Source organism: Hemicordylus capensis, chromosome 9, assembly GCF_027244095.1.
Source record: "Hemicordylus capensis ecotype Gifberg chromosome 9, rHemCap1.1.pri, whole genome shotgun sequence".
In the NCBI taxonomy this organism is placed as follows: Eukaryota; Metazoa; Chordata; class Lepidosauria; order Squamata; family Cordylidae; genus Hemicordylus; species Hemicordylus capensis.
Genome location: NC_069665.1, coordinates 26,923,997 through 26,945,582, shown reverse-complemented (window position 1 = coordinate 26,945,582; position 21,586 = coordinate 26,923,997). Strand labels below are relative to the sequence as shown.

The following is a 21,586-nucleotide window of genomic DNA, read 5'->3' as shown; positions in this document are numbered from 1 at the left end:
AGAGTGAGAGTAACATCAGCCAATCCGCAAACATTTGCATGGGGCATGCTGAAAAGACCATTGGAAAAGGGAGGCATGTTTGAGCACTGCCAAAAGTGCTCATCAAATGTGATGGGGAATTTTCAATGACAATCATTGTGAGAACAAAGCACAAAAGTGGGTGACCTGCCTATCTTAAAGCTGAACACTCTTTATTCTTTACACTCTTATTTCTTTCTGTCCCATTCTGTATCTGTGAAGAGCAGCAGAGTATCTTTTAAAATCCCAGCACTAGCAACTGCCTAAACCATTTCACAGCCCCCAACTCTCACAATTGGTTAAATACATTTGCAAGCAAAGGCTGCATGTCATAAACAATCACTTATTAATGTTCCCCCCTTTAATTTTCGAAAGTTGCATGTGCCTCTGGATCCTCCTAAAAGTTCTTAGTTCTTCCTAAGAGTTCTTATTTTTTGTCTCTGAGAGCCCTGGGTATGCCTGGGATATTTAGCATTTTCCTCATGCAAAAATCAAAAAACCAAAGAGGGAAGTAGCAGGAAATGAGGAGGTATTTGTATGCATTCTTGCCCGGAGTATAGAAACCATGTGGCGACTTTGCCAGTAAAGCGTGTAACACATCACAGAGAACTGGTGAGAGGTCAGCTTCAGCCAGAAAAGGTAGATGTGAGAGAAAGAGCTTCAGTGAAAGGATGTAATCTTCACCATAATCTTTCTTCACATCTGGCGTCAAGTTCTGAAGAAGAGTCTGTTCTTCCTTATCCCATAGCTCAGGAGTTCCTTGGATAGCTAGAAGAACAGTCATTATGCATTTGATTAGTCTTGTATATCTTTTCGCTTCTGTCAGCTGCAAACCCAATGCATTCTGGTCTGACTTTTGAAAAATGACTGAATGCTACCCTTTGGAAGATAAATGCTTCAAAAACATAACATGGGGTAACATAAAGTCTATTGGCACTTATGATGTATGCACATACAATCTGTAGAACACACCTGCACAGTCTGTGTTTAGATGATTGATCTGTACGTGTGTACAGTGTTTCACACAGTGGTCTGTTTCACACAATCATCCTCATCTAGGTTTAATGTGGGTTACCAACATCAGTGTGGTTGTGGGAACCCACACCAAGGCGGGAAACTCAGATTCATCAGCAAAAACCTAGGTAGAAAGAGGAGGGGTGTGATAGTCTGTGAGATGGGAGCTAAGTTGGATGGCTTTCCCTCCTATCTCATTCAACAGCTGGGAATAAGTTCTGGATTGGACAGTGTGGTCCTACCCAGGATGAGGCTCCCACATGATGCCAATAAGTTTCCAGGTGCAATACAGAATGCTGGTTATTACCTACAAAACCCTGAATGGCTTGGGTCCAGGATACTTAAGAGATCGGCTTCTTCGTCATGAACCCTGCCACCTCTAAAGATCATCGGGGGAGGTCCGGTGGCAGTTACTACTGGCTCGTTTGGTGGCAACCCCAAACTGGGCCTTCTCTAAGGTTGCCCCAGGACTCTGGAATGTGCTGCCAAATGAAATGAGAACCTCCCCATCTCTGGCTGTTTTTAAGCATCTCCTGAAAACACATCTGATTTATCAGGCTTTCAGTTTATCAACATTTTGTTGACTGTTATTTTAATTTGTTTGATAGGATTTAGGGTTTTAATTGTTGTGTTTTTAATCTGAAAACTGCCCAGAGATTTTATATGGGGCGGTATATGAATGTGATCAATAAATAAATGATCACTTCCCTCTCCTGCTACTTAGAAACACAGGAAACTGCCTTCTACCGAGTCAGACCAGTGGTCCATCTAGCTCCATATTGTCTACACAGACTGGCAGCGGCTTCTCCAAGATTGCAGGCAGGAATCTTTCTCAGCCCTATCTTGGCGATGCCAGGGAGGGATCTTGGAACCTAGATGCGCTAACACATGAACAAAAATTGGGAGTGCGCACAACTTGTGCTACCCCATTAACAAACATGTGAGCAGCATGTACATGTGTGAATTGCCTTATAATGTGTGAATAGCTGGATAGTGAAATTGGAATCAGCCTGAACATGGTGGATCTAAGGGAATCCAGAGAAGTTGTCATTGATTGAAAAAGTGTCCCCCGAGTAAACAGGTCAATCAGCTTCCTAGTTAGAATCTTAATAAGCCAAAGGGATTTGGAGGTCATCTTCTCCCTTTAAGGAAAACACCCACTGCAACTGGTATGTACAAAGAAAGCAGCGAGTTAGATCTGGAGGTGGAGGAATGGATAAAAGCTCTTGACGTCATGGTGGACAGCTTGTTTAAAGTGTCAACTCAATGTGCGGCAGCTGTGAAAAAGGCCAAATCCATGCTAGGGATCATTAGGAAGGGGATTGAAAATGAAACTGCTAATATGATCATGACCTTATACAAAATAATGGTGTGGCCACACCTGGAGTACTGCATACAATTCTGGTCACCACATCTAAAAAAGGACATTGTAGAACTGGGAAAGGTGCAGAAGAGGGCAACTAAGATGATCAGGGGCCTAGAGCACCTTTCTTATGAGGCAAGTCTACAACACCTGGGGCTATTTAGTTTAGAAAAAAAGACTTCATGGAGACATGATAGAGGTCTATAAAATCATGCATGCTGTGGAGAAAGTGGATATAGAGAAATTCTTCTCCCTCTCACATAACACTAGAACCAGGGATCATCCCATGAAATTGATTGCCAGGAAATCTAGGACCAACAAACAAAAGTACTTTTTCACACAATGCATAATCAACTTGTGGAATTCTCTGCCACAAGATGTGGTGACAGCCAACAACCTGAATGGCTTTAAGAGGGGTTTGGATAACTTCATGGAGGAGAGGTCTATCATCGGTTACTAGTCAGAGGGCTATAGGCCACCTCCAGCCTCAAAGGCAGGATGCCTCTGAGTACCAGTTGCAGGGGAGTAACAGCAGGAGAGAGGGCATGCCCTTAAGTCCTGCCTGTAGGCTTCTAGCAGCATCTGGTGGGCCACTGTGTGAAACAGGATGCTGTACTAGATGGGCCTCCTTGGGCCTGCTCCAGCAGGGCTGTTCTTATGTTCTTATGACTTCTAGAAATACCATCCAATTCATCCTATTGCGAAGATAAATTCCATCTAGAATCCTGCACACCCCAAGCAGGTTTTGCACATTCCCCAGGAGTAACGCTAATGTCTAAGGATCATTCACCATTTCTTCTTGAGAACATTGGCCTGTAAGGAGGTTTCCTCATAGGAGCTGGAGATCGGCGTGGAAATACTGGCAACTCACATGTCTTGAAGCCTGACGGATAAAGTACAGCTACTTTAATGCCCCAGATGGAGAGTTCCTGCCTCAGTGTTCCAGAAAACATGGAGAGGGCTGCTTTGGATGCCCCGTAGGCTGCAAATCGTGGCATTGGGATACTTCCTATGGGAGTGAGAAAGACAGGATAAAAGTTTCCGAGTCCTTTCCAGACCGCCGACACTTTCTGCTGGAGATTAGAAATGAAGTATAGCACATCTGAAGACAAGGCAGAGGTTAAATACATGGCATGGAGGGGATTTCCTTGCAACAAAAATATAGAGAGAGAGAGAGAGTGAGAAAGAAAGAGAGAGAGAAAGAGTGTGTGCTTGTGGATTTGTTTGTGAAAAATAAAGTCATACTCTGCAATACCTACAGATACCAAATTTTGTACAAACCACCATGCCACTTACTTTAGCGGAATGCATTACTTTTTATACCAGAATATGTTGGGTAAAAGATTTAAATAATTATTTTCTGTATTTTTTAAAAGAAGAAATTCTGAGTATAATCAGAAAAAAGTGAGATTCTAAAATTGAGATTTTTAATGCTCAATAATGAGATCAATAATTCAAAAATGACATCATGCCCAAGAGAAGCAGAAGATTTCTCTCAGACTCAAATTCACTATGACTCAAAGTTGCTATATATGATAATTATTCAATGAAATGCATGTTTGAAGTTAAAATCCTACAAATGTAAAACTTCTTTTGCTTCCCTTTTGCAAGCACATTAATCTATAGTTCCATCATGTGCATTTAATTCCTTGAACTTTCCTATAAGTGCAATCTATGCAAAATGACTTTGCCCAGTCAACAACAAGCCTCACCTGCTAGGATATATAGATAAATTGTCTCGGGCAGTCTTTTCATGCGGCAAGGGTAGGCAGTTGCCTCAGGTGGCAGATTATTGGAGCTCCAGCAGGGCAGCAAGATGTCACCTGCCTTTGCCATCAGAGCAGCTCTTTGGATCAATCTGACCCTTGCAGTCTTTACAAAGAGTAGGAGAGTTCACAGAACTGTTCTGGGCAATTCCTTTTGAATTAACTGAATGCTAACCAAACCACTGGTCCACAAACCGGTTCGTTTGAATCGGCCAGCAGTTCGGTTTGTGCACTCGAACCAGGTTGGATTGGTAACAAGCAAAGGGGGATCCCTAGAAACTAAAAAGGGTTGAGAAGGATGGGTGGGGCAGAAGGGGGAGGTCACCTTAAGCATGTCGGTGGCAGCTCTGGTTTCTCTAGGGCCCGCCGGAGCTTCCCCCACCAGCATGGGTCTTTTAAAAACACAGTAAGAGTGGGTGGGTGTTGCACCTGGAGAAGGAATTCTGTAAGTGTGAACCTACCATGAGAAAGCCCTGAGGCTGTTCCATCAAAAAGTACACAATCAAAAACTAGGTAAGACAAGTGTCCTACTCAGGTTTGGGGACTGGAAACAAACAACTAGGTAGGAGGAGGCAGAAATGATTGTGTGGGAGGCAGGAGCTGAGTAGGACAGCTTTCCCTCCTACCTTAATCAAATGCTGGCTATGAAAACTTGGTAGGATGGTGCCATCCTACCCGTCTCCCTTCTCCCACACAATCACTTCTCCCTCCTCCTACCTAGTTGTTTGCTCCCACACAACCAGAAATTGGGAGCATGCACAGCTCTCAGTTTTTGGCTGTGTGAACAGACTCACTGTCACTGCTTCCCATCAAACAAATCCTGTTTGAAGGTAGGCTATATGTTTTTGCCAGTGAGAAGCAAACACTGCTACAGCAAGACCCCGGGGCGTAACTATAATAGGGTAAGGGGAGACAATTGTCTGGGGGGCCACTGCCTTGGGGGGACCCCAGAGGCAAGTCACATGACAGACTCCCCCAGCTGCACACCCACCCAGGCTTTTTTCAGTTGTATGCAACCTCCGAAATTGATGTGAGTGTTCAGACCTGGAGCTACTAGAACAGCATGTCTTTCTCTAGTACCATTCAATGACTTGCGTCGTCCACAATTTACAAAACCTTAAATAAAAATAATTTAGGGTGATGTTCTATTGTGGCACATAGGTTACACACACACACACACACACACACACACACACTTTACTATGCTTTTTGTTACCACTATTCAGCCTCATTTAAGATTTCTTTATTTCATGAGCTGAGCTTCGGGGGGGGGGGGGATTTTGTAAACCGCTCGAAGAACTTGCATTTTGGGCAGTAAAGAAATGTATTAGATAGATAGATAGATAGATAGATAGATAGATAGATAGATAGATAGATAGATTATATATATATATAATATAATATTATATATAAACTTATAATATATATAAGTTTGGAGTGGGCCCAGAGGCAAGATTTATATCTTGTCTCTGGGTCCACTCCAAACTTGCTACGCCGCTGGCAAGACCTGATTCATCTGTTGTTTTTCTCAAAGGAATCTGCACATTTGGCATTTAATGGAGATGTGCAGAAACACAACTTCAATACAAGCTCTGATTCCAAGAAGTAAATCACACAGGTGTCAGCTGTGCCCAGGTAAACAAGTCACCGGGATTTGCTCTGTTGTGTTGACTCAGTGACTAAAGACAGGTGCCCAAGTTCTGAACAAGCTGAAAACAACAACAACAATAATAAGCATAAACAACATTATTTGTTAGACATCCCATAACAAATTGTTCTCTGGATGGTGCACAACACAAACAACAACAACAATAATGAACATAAACAACATTATTTGTTAGACATCCCATAACAAATTGTTCTCTGGATGGCGCACAAGCACAACACACACACACACACACACACACACACACAATACAATAGAAAACAATTTTAAAAACATTTTAAAAATCAATTTTAAAAATTAAATTTTAAAAGCCTGAGTGAACAGAAAGGCCTCCTGTTACCTAAAAGAACAAAGTGATGGTGCAAGGTGAACCTCACTCAAGAGGCTGTTCCATAAACAGGGTGCCAAAACCAAAAATGCCCTGTCCCTAGTAGCCACCCTCCTCACCTCGTTTGGCAGGGGCATCTGGAGGAGGGCCTCCAAAGAAGATCTTAAGGTCCGAGTCAGGACCTCTGGCCCACTGATGAGCAGAACACTCAGCACCACACAGATCTACTCCCCAGAGGTCTCATTTCCAATGCCATTTTTGAGAAAATTAAAAATAAACAGTGGGAATCTCCTTTGAACAGAAGAAAAAGGTCCCCATGGTTTCTTACCCTCTTCATATTCCCTTGCAAATGAGATACAACCCACTTCTCTCCTAAGCCCTCTCCCTGTGTGCCAGAAAAGGATCTGATGCAAGAGAGGGCCTTGGTGACAACCACAGATAATGGCTGGCTAGTGAGCTAAGCCTAAGTGTGTGGACTTCCGAGAGGAAGCTTCCACTTTGGAGAAATTTCTCCAGATCATTGATTTGTTGGTTTTCCAATTCAAAGGCCTCCAAAACCAACATTGGGTATGAGGTATAAGTGACCGTTTTATCACCAGCTAATCTTATTTACTTGCCCTCTGCAGCCTTGAATCAGATCCAAATCCCTCTGGGAATGAATGAATTCCTCTTTCAAGGGCGAGCTAACCTTAGACACACAGGTGAGAATGAGCTGGGCGTAATGAGACTGTTTTCCTAAAGGGCGTTGAAAACATTACACAAAAAATGCATTTATGGTCCTTCAGTGTGTTAAGTTCTGTTTGCATAATACCGATAAGTGATTACTCAACTGTTGCAATACCATGGCTGTTGCTGAAGCTACTTGTTCCAGGGAGCCTCATGTACACTCCTGACCTACCTGTCCTCTCTCATGTGTCATAAAATGTCATATATTTGTGGTAGTTGTTTTGCTAGGGAGGTTCTTGCCCTGATCCATCTCTTTTTGGGGGTATTGTTTGTCCCACATGTTACTCCCAGATTCTGGCTTAACCAGGAGAAGTTCTAGAATTATTTCCATATTGGAACATGCAAGCTTTCTCACAGCTTCGCAACTCCCATGGGAAACCAGGCTTGTTCCAATTTGGGAGTTACTAATTTTTTTACTAGTAAAATATTGTAATTGTGGAATTACTGTTTTAATTCCACAGTTCTGCCATCCAGGTTCTTTCCCATCTTTCCCATGTGCCGTGATCATTAACACTGCAGAAACCAAATTCAAGATGGCTCTACATCTGATTGCATCAAGATTTTTGTTGTGGTGTTTTCCTGATGCACATCGATACGTGCACTGAGAACACGCCACACCCAAAGAAGATTGATGAAACCATAATACAATCACATCAAGATGGTCTGCTTTCTTTGTTACTTTCATCTTTACCTTCATTTTGGAAAAAGAAAATCCATTTAATACAGGGTTTTTAAAAAACAAGTTTGGTTTCTTGTCGTGTTTTCTCAGTAATATAGAGTAGGAGTGAGCACAAATCCGGGTTGCAAACAGGACCAGACATGTTTGGTTTGGGCACCTCCTGAACACCAACACCCACCTACCCACCCCGCAATTTAAAAATTTGCAATTTAAAAATTATTTTTATATTTTAAAAGTTTAATTTTTAAAAGTTAAAAAAAATTAACCATGGAAACACACCACCCCCCAGTAGCTGATATTCGATTCGATATCAAACCATCAAACTGAACTGGTTTGATGTTGCACCTGTTTGACATCAAACCTGTTCGCACATCCCTACTTTAGAGGCAGGTGAAAGATGTGCTTGAGCAGAAAGCACGGAAAGTCACCAGACTGCATATACACCCTTCTCTGTGAAGAATAGGAAATCAACAAAACCCAGTAAAATGGAAGATTCCTAATGCACCACTGACACTTTGGAAAGGAGTCCAGGTCATTGAGAATGTCATGTCTTATTATACGAGAGGAAATGGGAAATGCCTTTTTAAAGAAGGCTATTACCCTCTGCGCTTTTTAAAAAATACACACATATATACATTTATATATTGTTCAGTTAATCAGGGGCACCTTTTTAGTCAATTAGAAGTTTTAAAAGCCATTAACCTGATCCATCTTTTAAACATTGCAATCAGAGTAAAACATAACATGTATACATGGTAGCGACTCAAAGGCATGCCTTCTCTGGAGTTGCACCAGGACTGTGGAAATGCACTCCCTGCTGAGATTAGAGCGAGAGGTGCACCTACGTAATTTTGGAGCCTGGACCTAAAGGCCTTTGGATCCCACCCACTGCACCCCACCCGCCACTGCAAGTTAAGCATCATTTTTTAAAAAAACACATAGGTTATTGAGGGCACAAACCACACCACCCAGGTCAGAGTAAAGGGGATTTGGGGGCCCCCCAGGGGGTGTGGAGGCCCCAAAGTCCAGGGGTAAGAGCACCTCTGAAAACAACTAAAGACACAGCTCTTCAGCCAAGCTTTTTAGTTAGTTGGTGAGGCTGTTCTTCTGTTATGCTAAGGCAGCTTCCTAAGCACCATAGTAGCATAGCTAGAGAAGGACACACACACACACACACACACACACACACACACACACACACACACACACACCAGTGGCCTGGCCTTGGGTGGCCATAGGGCTGTGCATATTTATCAGTTTCTCATCCCAAAGGTTTGCAGCTTTTCGTTCTACTTTTTGTTGCTGCCATTTCTGACAAATCCATGATTTCACCTGCTGAAACTGATGAATGCACATGCCACTTGGCTCAGCTACTGGATGCCTGCCATGTTGGAAATGCAGCCCCAAACAGCAGAAAAGCAGATGAGGCGACATTTTTAACAAGTTCGCAATTGCCTCGTTTTACCCTGCTTCCATCAATCCCGACTGTCAGCAAGGAACTCTTGCAGACTGGAAGACATTCCAGCCAAGATTTCCTTGGCTGCTGAATGGTGCCGCCTAAAGCATCCTGACATTGCAACAAATGTCTAAAAGCCCCCCAAAGAGAGGCGAGAACTTTAAAGATGCATAAGGCGCCGTTTCTTACACTGCAAGAAATACATCTCCTAGGCGAATCTGACTGTAGTTATGAAAGATTACTTGTAGCTTTAGTTGCTGAAGGTCTAGTTTTAAGTGACGGGTTTGCTATTTAAAACTAAAACTAAAAATAAAAAATCCCCAGCATTTACTTTGACTGTGGTCAATGGAGGATAATTGACTTGTTAATAGGCCATCTAATTAATGAACTGCCTGGCATTTAGCCAGTAATTAACCAACTTAAAATAATTCAGTGCAAGGTGGGGATGTACTATAAAGATGTGAAAAAATATCTTAGAGCATTTTGTGAACAGAAAGAACATGCAATGCAGGCAGTCCGCAAGGCTATGCTCACTTCTGGGCGGGTGGGCGGGTGGAGGCAAAGAGGGACCTCCCTTTCCTTCCAGACGATCCTTGACATTCCTGTTGGCACACCGCCATGTGTCCACACAATCCATGCTGCATGGAGGAGTGAAGATCTCTAGAGGCTGGGGCCACAGTGCATTGGTGGAGGATTCCACCAGGTGCTCTAGGCACCCAACTTTGTGTATGCACGAGCACACACAAAGTTGAGCATACTCAGGACCCCACACCTGGGGTAAAGGGTATGTTTGCACCCTTTAACCCAGGCAAAAGCCCTGGTTCACCTGGCTCCAGCCTCAGAAGCAAGATGCCTCTCCATCCCAGTTGTAGGGGAGCAGCAGTGGATCATGCCGGTGTGCGAACAGCACATCCCACACATTGAGTGAGATTGTCTGGGGGGAAGGTAAGTGTGATCTTGCCCCCACCCCCAGCACCCTCCTTGCCCACACTTAATTGTCATGTGCACGACCTTCTTGGCTCCCACTCCCCATCACTCTAACTGGTTCCCTCACAAAGTCTTTAACAGCTTGGGTCCAAGAAGGGTTGGGAGGGTCAAAGTAGGGTTGCATCCAGCTTGGGTCCAAGTAGGGTTGGGTCCAAGTAGGGTTTCCTGCCTGAAACCTTGGAGAGCTGTTGCCAGTCAGTGTAGACCACGATAAGCTAGATGGACCAGCGGCCTGACTCAGTATAAAGCAGCTTCCTCTGTCCCTGTGTAAGAGTCAGATGAGACTCAAGGAGCTGCTCCAATGGAAACCGTGGGATCTGCCCCAGCTTTCTGTGGATCTGCCCCAGCTTTCCATTCTACTCTGGCTCCAATCCTGCCAGAACGTATCCTTCCTGAATGCTAGACTCAGTGAATGATAGACTCCTGAATGCTAGACAACTGAATGCTAGACTCCTGAATGCTAGACTAGGCATCAATGGTATATGCATTTTGGGGAGTTATTTGTTATAGTTGAACTGGATTTTTTATTTTTATATTATTTTTATTTATCATATTTGTATACCGCCTATTTGTAATATTTGTAAACCGCCTTCATCTCTGGGCGGTTTACAATAATATAAAACCAGTTAAAAACATATACAAAGACTTAAAAACAATTTGACAATTTAAAAAAAACACCACAAATTAAAACCCCAAAATATTAGGAAGCTGAGAAAGCTTGGGCAAAAAGATGGGTCTTCAGATGTTTTTTTTTTTTTTTTTTAAATTGCCAGAGATAGGGAGGATTGTATCTCAGCAGGGAGCGCATTCCACAATCTTGCAGAAGGAGTTCTGCTGTCAATTTGGAGGTGTCCTGCACGACACCTGTTAATCTATACGAAATGGTGATGGTTCAGAGAACAACCCAAAATAGCAGTCTGTAAGTTTTAAGAATCACATCAAGACATCTGTTTGACGTACCTGCCATGCTGCAGATATTAATAAGCCGTCCTTTGGATTTCCGGAGTAAGGGTAAGAAGGTTTTTGCCACCTCAACGGGGCCAAAGAAATTGACATCCATGCACTGCTTGTAAGTGCTCATGGAAAGCAATTCACCGTCGCCAGCAAATCCCAATATCCCCGCATTATTGATGAGGCCCCAAAGATCTGGTGAGGAGGAAGGGGAAGAAAAAACATGTTCAGAAAATCCTCCCGCAGAAAGGAACCTGTTTGAATTCGTGCAGCTTCATTCTAATTTGCCAATAGACCAACATATAACTAACATCTTTGTATTTATCCACCCGCTGGATTTCTTGGGAGATCTTCTGGAAAGTGCAATATTCCCGTCAGCTTACATTTGGTGACTGTTCATTGATAATAGGGAGAACGAATGTGAAACACTTCTGTCTGCCCTGATCAAATGCATGATGTGTCCACATTAGGAATATGGGCTGGCATCCCGACTAATGAAGCATGCTTGCTTTAAGACCCTGCAGGAACACAATGAAACTTGCATGCAACACCCCCAGTCCTTCTCCCAGCATCCAAACTGGCTCTTTAACAAAGAAGAGCAAACTGATTTTCTACTGCTGCAGGTTATAACCTGTGCCCAGGGGGTGGGGGGACCCCTGTTAACTGAGCAAAGAGGCACCTTTTTAACGTGGCAATTCTCTTCTATTTAGCAGGGGGAGAGCGACTGGCCCTATCCATCCCCGCAGTATATAAATATTCTTTGCATTCGTATTCATTCTGCTGAGCAAGAGGGGTAAGTGTTCTATGCTCTGGAAGTGCTCAGTAAGAGCAGAAACACTCAGGACTCTCATTCACCTAGAGTGCCAAGAAACCTCAGCGAACTGGCAGGCTCCTTGAGTGGGTTTACTGCCAAGGTGCGACAGAGAGCCACACAGCTCCCGGCAGTTCTCACAGGCAGTCAAGCCCAGGTTTAGCTGTGTTAACCCTGTCTGGGCTGCTCATAAGAAGAGCCTCCCCGTGTGAGCACTGCAAGATCTTCCCCTTAGGGGATGGGCCTCCTCTGGAAAGAGCACCTGCATGCTTGCATGAAGAAGGTTCCAAAGCTCCTTCTCTGGTAGGGATGTGTGAACTGGCTCGCTCTCAAGCCAATTCAACATCGAACCAGCCCAGTTTGAGGTCACGCCCTCAAGCCAGAGCAGGCCAGGTTTGGCTCGGGGTCAGTTTGGGGCCACCTCAGTGGCCCCAAGGGAGGCTGAGGTTGTAAGTTAAAAAAGATTCAGCCCCCCTGCCCCCTCAAGCCAGTCCCAAACCAGTTTGGACTCAATCAGGGCAGGGGCCTGGCTCACCATGCACAAAACTGGACTGGACCTGGTTCGGCTCGAGTCCAGTTCAATTCGAACTGAATCGGGTTTTCCAGGTTTGTGCACATCCTTATTCTCTGGCATCTCCAGATAGGGCTGAGAGAGACTCCTGCCTGCAACCTTGGAGAAGCTGCTGCTAGTCTGTGTAGACAAAACTGAGCTAGACGGACCAAGGCTCTGACTCAGTATAAAGCAGCTTCCAATGCATCCAAAAATCCACATTTGCAGCCCTCAGATGAATCTTACATTTGTGCACACAAAGCATACCTGCATTTTTCAATTTCTGTGCAACTTCAAGATAAGCCTCCTTGATTTGTTTGGAATTTGTGATGTCCAGCTGAAGGACAGAAAGCCTCTCAGAACAGGTCTCCCGCAATTGTTTGGCACCAGGCCCTTTCTCATCCAGGACACCAGCAAACACAACGAATCCTAAACTGTCCAGGTATTTTGCCAGTGCGTGTCCAATGCCACAGTCCGTCCCTGAAAAAAAAACCCAACCAAGCATCTATGAGACAAGGTGTCCTCAAAAATTGCCCAAAGCAAGCATATCTAAATCAAAAGTGGGTCAGGGCCTTCTCTGTTGCTGCCCCCAGACTTTGGAATGCTCTCCCAATGGTCATTCACTCCTCGGACTCCATCACAGTTTTTAGAAAGCTTGTTAAATCTTGGCCTTTTATTCAGGCCTTTACATGCAGGTCTTTACATGATTGTTTTGTTGCTGCTTCTGTGTATTTTTATCTGTCTACCATTTTTTTATGTTTGTATAACATACATAAAATTGATTTATATATTTTAAATGAGATTTGTTTTCATATTCTTAGCTTTATACTTTTAACTATCATTTTTATTATATGTTTTTTAACTTTTGTAAACCACCTTGGAATTGTTTTTAATGAAAGGCGGTATATAAATTTAACAATCAATCAATCAAATATAAAGGTGTGTGTTTGTCAGGGGGGATACACCACTGACATTTTCCAAGGACAGATGGTTAGAAGGCAGAGCTGACTTAAGTTCCAGATCTAGGCAGAGGCAACCAAATCAAAGGGAAAGAGGCTAGCATCCTTCAAGGAGGCAGCAGACAAGAGAAGAGTTGAAATGTATTCATAGGAAGCAGGGTGAGTTAAAGGAGAGAGATGTTCTGTGTTGCAGCCCTTTTCAGCTTCCCAGAAGGCTGCTGGCTGACTTGCTATTTATTTATAGTATTTACTGGCTGACATCCAGACCAACAAAGAGCTTGCACAATGAAAAAAAAAGTGGTGCTATTGCTAGAAGATTGCATAGCTGTGTGAAGCCATGGGGATGCCCGGAACGGTGCTGTTGTGCTAAGGTTTCCTGTGCAACACACGAGGCATGCAACCACAGGTTATGCACCTGGATGTATTAGTAAGACACTAGTCTAGAACTTGCTAGTGCAGTTGCCTTTCATTAGTTCACCAAGTTCCCAGGACGTGGTCTAAGACTGAGGTTCCCAACTTGTGGCACTCCAGGTGTCACAGAACTACAACTTCCGTCATCATGTTTGTAGTGATCAGTCACCTCTCCCCTAAAAAGTTAACCAGAAGTGAGCCCTGCCCTGACTGACAGGCTGGTGAACTTCAGGGATCAGCCAATCAGCACACCAGGTGGGTGGGACCTAGAGAGCCATTGAGAGGAAGGTGAGTTTCTTTGTTAGAAGAAGCAGGCTGGGAGTACAGTGAGGAGGAGATGTGGCCATGAGAACTGGCTGCAGGAGAATGTCCCTTCTGCAGGTCCTGGGAAGCCAGGAGGGCAGACAGCTTGAATTCTTATCCAGGATTTGGTGAGTTCAAGACAAAGCAAGCCAGGATTTTGGCTTCAGGGAGCTTAGTCTAGGGAAAGTTTGTTTCATCAGATTTTGCATTAGACTTGCTGTTTCTTTTGTGTGCGCTTTATATCTCTCTGATACTGGTCTATTCTTGTTTATCTGCTACTTAATTAAGCTAAGAAACACTAACCTACGCCTATCCTGCCAGGGCATTGCAAAAGACTCTGTAAGTTTTAATTGCGCCTTTGCATTTTCCTACATACCTGTTCCTTGCAACTGGGTAACCACAGTTTTTAAAGCGTGCCACCCCAACTTCATCTGGGGTGCTTTTGAAGTATTCTTGTAACTTACTGAGTGTTTTTAAAGTAAAGTGTGCCATCAAGCTGTTGCCAACTCCTGGTGCCCACAGAGCCCTGTGGTTTTCTTTGGTAGAATACCATAGTTTACCATTGCCTCCTCCAAGGAACCAGTGTGGTGTAGTGGTTAGAGTGCTAGACTCGGACCGGGGAGACCCGAGTTCAAATCCCCATTCAGCCATGAAACTTGCTGGGTGATTCTGGGTCAGTCACTTCTCTTTCAGCCTAACCTGCTTCACAGGGTTGTTGTGAGGAGAAATTTAAGTATGTAATACACCCCTCTGGGCTCCTTGGAGGAAGAGTGGGATATAAAATGTGAAGAAGAAGAAGAAGAAGAAGAAGAAGAAGAAGAAGAATAGTATGAAATGATGCCTCTCAGCATCTTCCTATATCGCTGCTGCCCGATATAGGTGTTTCCCATAGTTTAGGAAACTTACCAGCGGGGATTCAAACCAGCAACCTTCTGCTTGTTAGTCAAGCATTTCCATGCTGCGCCACTTACAGTGACACTGAGTATTTTTACCTGTAACTAAAAGCTGAGAAAACCACAGATGGAAGCAGTCTGTAGCATTTGAACATACCTTTTTGTTCTTTTCTTGTACAAGCCTCTCTGAGTGGATTTTTAACTGAGGAGAAAAGGGGAGTGGGCTGAAAGGGGGCTTTCCCTCCCTCTGATTCAAACACGCCTCAGGAGCTCAGCAGCTATTAGTTTTCCCACCATGTGTAGGCTTACACGTGGAAGATTTTTGTGCTTTTCCAAGAGCAAAAGAAAGAGAGTTTTCCCTGGGAATCCCACCCCAAGGCCAGGGAGTTTCAAGCTCTGGAGGAGAGAGAGGAGGTGGCAGACATTTGTGAACCTACCAGAAATACAGGAGAGTTTTACAAGTAGCCTTTGCCAGAAAGCTCAGCAGGGATGATTCAGCATTTCTTTCCCTCATGTGAGCTTTCTCTGAGACTAGAAGGCTCTCTACACAAGCAGTGCGGAGAGCCTAAAGAGGGTTTGTGGGGAGAGTGGGTGCTCTCCCCGCAGACGAGCAGGGAATCCTCCCTTAAAACAGGGGTTAGCGGAGCACTTGCTTCGCTAACCTCATTTGTGTGTGGGGGGGGCAAATAGGTGGGCATGCTGCCGGGAGCCACATGGCTCCTGTTGCTGCACTCAAGCAGCCAAAACCAGGCTGGGCTCCCTTAGGCCAGTTCCAGCTGCTTGTGAGGATAGCCTCAAAGGCTATAATCCACTACAAGTTGTAGTTCAGCAACATCTGGAGTGCCACAGGTTGGGAACCTCTGGTCGAAGAGCACACAGTACAGACACCTTGATGACACTAAGCAGGTCTCGGTGTGGTTATCACCTGGATGGGAGGCCCATGTATGTCACCTTTGGAAAGGAGGCCAAGACAGTGGTAGAACATCTGCTTTGCCTGCAGGAAGTCCCAGGTTCAATCCCTGTCAACATCTCCAGACAGGGCTGAGAGAGACCCCTGCCTGCAACCTTGGAGAAGCCACTGCCAGTCTATGTAGACAATACTGAGCTAGATAGGCCGATAGCCTAACTCAGTATATGGCAGCTTCCTCTGTTCCTGTGATATCAGGTTTGCACAAGTGAATCCTTTACCAGGATTCCAGTTGTCATATTTATACTTCTCTTTTAAGCCATGACCGCCTCCCTCAATGCATAACTATTACAATTGACACAAAGCTACAGATCTTGCTGAATGACAACATGACGATGGGAGTTGTATTGCTGGGAAGAAGACAGCAAGGATATGCCAAGGTGGTTCTGTATGGCAGTCTCTCTTGTTCTCGTCCTGGCTTCATTTCTTAATTGCCCCTGATCTTTGCACACCATTCCTTCTGTCGAGATGCCTGCCCACCACAGAAAGAAGGTGGAGATCAAATGCCATCTGGCAAGGTGTGTCCTGGGAACTTGCCTCACTGTATCTATGGGAACACACACCCAATTCCTCTTGAGCGCCACTGGGGAATGGTTTCTATATGCATCTTTATGCTTCTATATCTGTATAAATGCTAGGGCTGTGCAATACGGTCTCTGGTGATGGGGGAGCAGATAATGTCCCACCCAGTGTCAAACTCTGCCCACACCACAGTGCTATCCCCATGGAGTGAATTCCTTGTCCACAAAGGAAAGAATGACAGCCATTTACATGCAACAGGTCAGACTGAAACAAACAACGATGCCCAAGCACCTTATTCCCGGCACCATTGGAACACCTCTCAGGCAGAGGAAATCATTGGTCTGGTCTTTGCTGCCCTGCAGTGCCACACAGCTAATGGCCAGGGAGGGTACTGCAGCCTATTTAATCATTTGTTGCTACAAAATTGTCCAGCCTGCCTTTCCATCACAACTGGTGCTCACAATGGTTCACAGTTACAATAAATAATCCCAAAAAAGGAACACAAAAAACCCATAAACCAACAACCCCACAATCAAAAGCAATTAAAATACATTTAAAAGCCAGCTATATTATGCTCAATTTTCCTGCAAGTTGAAAGCCTGTTAGAATTCGTAAGGTGTAATAATGTAGTAGACATCCAGGCTAGCCAGGTGATCTGGGGACTGTTCAGGGCAGCTTGAAAATATACTAATTCTCCAGTTAGTCTCTATGGAAATTTCTTTTTTCTCCCGTAAAATCTACCTAATTATTGAGATTCATTGGAGGTGGTTCAGGGTTCTCCAGGCAACAGCAGCCCAGAATACATAATTATAATGATCAGTGGGAAAGACTTCAGAAAAAGACCTTATTCCAGTCATTATCTCAGCCTAACCGTCCCCACAGAGTTATTGGAAGGATAAAAGGCAGGGGGAGAGGCCAGGTATGTTGATCTGAGCTTCGTGAATGAAAGGTGTGGTGACAAAGTTAAGAATTTAGAGATGCTCCCTTAAAGAGCGCTGCAATATATAATTTATGGATGTGCCCTAACATAGTACAGGATGGTAAATACAGAGTCATACTTGAACCTACTTTCAGAATGATGGAGTCTCTGCAGATCAATGTTGTGTTTTTCCTTGTTACTGTTGTCCATTTTAATGGACGCAGAAACATTTACAAAGGGCAGGATACAAACATGCCTTACTTGGTTGTTTTGCATGTATGGAAGTCATTATTCCACATCCAAAGTCATAGGGTTGGCCTAGGAACTTAATCATTTTGATTTTTAAACAAGTTGTTCTTGTAAAACCTAATCTGCCTACTTTCCTTTCACTATCCTTACAACTGGACGAAATTTGGCCCAAATTGGTTAGGCAGTTCACAAGTTAGCCCACTTGCGCCTCAAACATTCATGCATTCACCATCTTGATATGAGGTGGATGACATCATCCCAAACTATGCCTTTGAAATGTCCTTATGTGTCCCTATAGTTGTACCAAATATGGTCCAAATTGGTTCCCACTTGTGCCTCGAATGTGGACTCATCCAGCATCTTGACTCAGGGTGGATGACATCATCACAAACTATGCTGTTGAGGTGTCCCTGTGAGTCCTACAGCTGTAACAAATTTGGTTCCAGTTGGTTAGGCAGTCCACAAGTTAGCCCTCTTGTTCCTCACATGTTCACGTGTCTGCCATTTTGCACTGGGGTGGATGACCTCATCAAAAACTATGCCATTGAGGTGTCACTCACTACAACTGCAGCAAACCTGGTCCAAATTGGTTAGGCTGTCCACAAGTTAACCCACTTGTGCCTCAAATGTTCATACATCCGCCATCTTGGATAGGGTGGATGACATAATCATCACACCATTGAGGAGTCACTCACTACAACTGCACCAAACTTGGTCCAGATTGGTTAGCCCACTTGTGCCTCAAATGTTCACATGTCTGCCATCTTTGATGAAGTGGATGACATCATCGCAGACTACACCACTGAGATGTCCCTACAACTGTACACAATTTGGTTCATATTGGTCCAGGCATTACAAAGTTGATAGTGGGGGACACACGTGTGCGCACGCACACCACACAGAATGCCAGGTGATCTCAGATAAAGATAAAACACATTTTATGAAAAATGAAGAGGCAAATTAGTAAGGGTGATCTTTCCACAGATTAATAAAGAAGGCCCAGAGGGGTGTGCGTACATGTGCTGCGCCTTCATTCAGAATTCCTCGTCTTCACCCTCCTTTCCCAAACACTGTCTTTCTGCATGCCTTTTCAATTCACGATCAAAAGGACGCAGCCCAGATTGGCACAGACCCAGCTATATGCTGTAGACATGATTCTATCACTCCCCCACCTTCCCAGTTTTCGTACACTCAGTCCTAAGAACTCCTGCTGGTCCAAGTTCCGTTGTCCCCCTCTCCCCCAGCCTCTCCCCCAGCCTCTCCCCCCATCCAAACAAGCAGACTTTTGCCTGACAGACACTCAGTTCCAACCATTTAAATGAAAAAGAAGAGTGGGGGGGGCACATATATTTTGTCCCTTGAGAGTAACAAGCCATATTGAAGCCAGCTGCACCTTGATCTTTTAGCACAATGGAGACATTGGACTGCACCGCACAAGAGTTCATAGGTGATGATGGTCAGGTTTGCCAGCCTCCTTTGTGAATGATTTTTTTAAAAAAATGGTTGAATTTTACTCTGCCCTCCCGCCACCTGGCAGTTAACAGCCACATTCTTTCTTTGGAAAGATGCTGTTCAAACAAATAAGCAATCTGGGGATTTGGATGATGCTGGAATCAATTGCCTGTGATTGCATATCAATAATCTAATTGTGTACTTTTGCTTTTTATTTTTTTTAAAGCCCTAAATTCTTTGTTGGAGCATTTTTAAAATGCCCCAAACACACAGACTCTTTACAGTTAAACCACTTATTCTTTACAATTAAAGTAACCATGTAATAATCCCAGTTATAAGTCTACGTAATTGTTAGAACAGCTGACATCTTCAGTAAGCTTTAATTTGGAAGGTGAGATTCTGTTTGAATCAAATGAGCTTTTCAACCTTCCTTCCTTCCTTCCTTCCTTCCTTCCTTCCTTCCTTCCTTCCTTCCTTCGTTTCAAAAAAAGATGGAGCAGGATAACAATAGAATTATATTTATAATATATTTACTTGAATTGAAGGTGACTCTGAATTTAAGATGACCTCCCAATTTCTAGCTTCAAAGAACTTGGGGGGAAATCTCATCTTGGATTCAGATAAACACAGTGCCACTTTTCAACACAAAAGTTTTCACGGTGGTTCCCATAGCAAAAGGAATGTGATGGTTCTCTGTCCCAAAGCAGCCCAATAATCTAAAGACTCAGACATGAGACACATCAGAATACAAAGCAGTTGAAACAGTTCTGCATCAGAGACAACTTGAGTTTCACTCTTATTATATGGACTGAGGGTTTTTTATGCCATTTGTCCCTTCTTACCTGTGATAAGCACTGCTTTGCGGTCCACAGGTAGCATCGTTGGGACACGTGTGCAGAGGCAAAAGATGAGGCATGCCAGTGAGAATAAAGCCAAGCCCAGGGAAACTGGGAGTGCAGCAAAACACAGGATTTCGAAGACAAAAAGCAGGAAGAGACCACAGAAGAAAGGAAACTCTTTTGCTGCACGGTTCCTTCTGTTTCTGTAAAATATTGCAATGCCAAAGATTACAGTCACAGCCAAGTAGACCGACAGCGAATTGTCCGCTCCAGAGAAGTACGTGCCCATGTCTTCAGACAGGAGGGGGGCAGGACCCCATGTGCCCACTGCTAAAACAAAAACAAAATCACACACCGACCCCAGCTGTGCTCAAAAGGCAAGCATAGCGAGATGGTATCTTAAATATGAGCAGCATGGAGTGGGGAAGCGGAAGGCATGGGGGGGGGGCTGCGTTGCAGAGAGGGCTGAGATCTTTTGAAAAGCTCCCAACCATGCAAGGGTGCTTGTCACCAATCTCTCCATATATTTGTTTGCTCAGAGTAGCTTCTCTGAAAGGCTTCCAATCCCAGGACACTTCCTCTCACCTTCTCTCCATGTGTGCCAAAAGGAGGGCCCCACCTTCGAAGGAATACATGGCGTAGATAATGATTGACAGAGCTTGGAGAGGCATGAAGGAGCATGCCCTGGGCTAAGGGAGGTTGTAGCTGTTGCATAATTGACAACAATTTGACATGTTTCAGGACGTGGGTTGCGAGGGGGGGGGATACGACTGTATTTCCACTGCAGAGGTGTAGCATTTGTCAGCCGCCCTTGGATGTGCAACCACCTCCGGTGCTTATTTAATAGGTACCATGTCTGCTCTTTCACTAGGTTGTGCCAGGTTGCCATTCTGTGCTGGATTGACATGGGATAACGTACCCTCCACAGCACACCAATATAAACAGCCAAGCTGCCTCCTACTGAGTCAGACCATTGGTCCATCTAGCTCAGTTTTGCCTACACAGACTGGCAGCAGCTTAAGAACATAAGAACAGCCCTGCTGGATCAGGCCCAAGAATGCCCATCTAGTCCAGCATCCTGTTTCTCACAGTGGCCCATCAGATGCCACTGGAAGCCTACAGGCAGGAGTTGAGGGCATGCCCTCTCTCCTGCTGTTACTCCCCTGCAACTGGTACTCAGAGGCATCTTGCCTTTGAGGCTGGAGGTGGCCCACAGCCCTCTGACTAGTAGTCATTGATAGACCTCTCCTCCATGAAGAGGAAAACCTTGGCTTCAAGGTTTCAAGCAGGCGTCTCTCCCAGCCCTTTCTTGGAAAGGCCAGTGAGGGAACTTGGAAGCCCACTCCAGTATCCCCCCAAATCAGAGCTGCCACGGACTCATATACCAAAGGCCTGCAGGATCAGAGAAAGTGTTCCACAGCATGTGCGCACACACTCCCACCACCCCAGTATACCACCCAAATCAGAGCTGCAACCTCCTCATTAGTTGGCAGCAAGTCCTCATCGGTTGGGGTCTGTGGGTTGGTAGCAAAGAAAGAGTTAGAGAGAACCCAGCAGAATATGACCGCACGGAAGTGATGTCATGATTGCAACAGCCAATGGGGGTGAGATTTCAGTCTCTGCTCTTGCTAGGGTAACTTTGAAGTATATTTTCTTGAAAGCTATAAAAGTTATAACAATGATTCTTGTGTCATCACATACTGAAGGCAGTTGTGGAACTAGTACAGAAATCTGAGAGCTAGGGGAAATCCCCATTT

The 21,586-nt window shown here is 44.5% G+C and overlaps 1 protein-coding gene across 1 annotated transcript; it reads right to left on the bottom strand.

Annotated features, from left to right (window-relative positions):
- Positions 1–355: 355 nt before the first annotated feature.
- HSD17B2 (hydroxysteroid 17-beta dehydrogenase 2) lies at positions 356–20,118 on the bottom strand. The gene is made up of 5 exons (XM_053271555.1): positions 19,833–20,118; positions 12,583–12,795; positions 10,964–11,149; positions 3,267–3,404; positions 356–786 (listed from the first exon to the last, which is right to left on the bottom strand). Exons 1-5 carry the CDS (start codon positions 20,116–20,118, stop codon positions 446–448), a joined length of 1,164 nt encoding a protein of 387 aa, XP_053127530.1. The 3' UTR covers positions 356–445.
- Between the last annotated feature and the right edge of the window lie 1,468 nt (positions 20,119–21,586).

Bases quoted from the DNA above. Each gene is read 5' to 3' on its own strand.
- HSD17B2 (XM_053271555.1), bottom strand. From the start codon at position 20,118: ATGGGCACGTACTTCTCTGGAGCGGACAATTCGCTGTCGGTCTACTTG. The intron at 12,796-19,832 runs GTAAGAAGGGAC...TTTTTTTTTCAG, and splicing joins CAAAGCAGTGCTTATCACAG to GGACGGACTGTGGCATTGGA. The intron at 787-3,266 runs GTGAGTTGCCAG...CTGTTCTTCTAG, and splicing joins TCCGTCAGGCTTCAAGACAT to CTATCCAAGGAACTCCTGAG.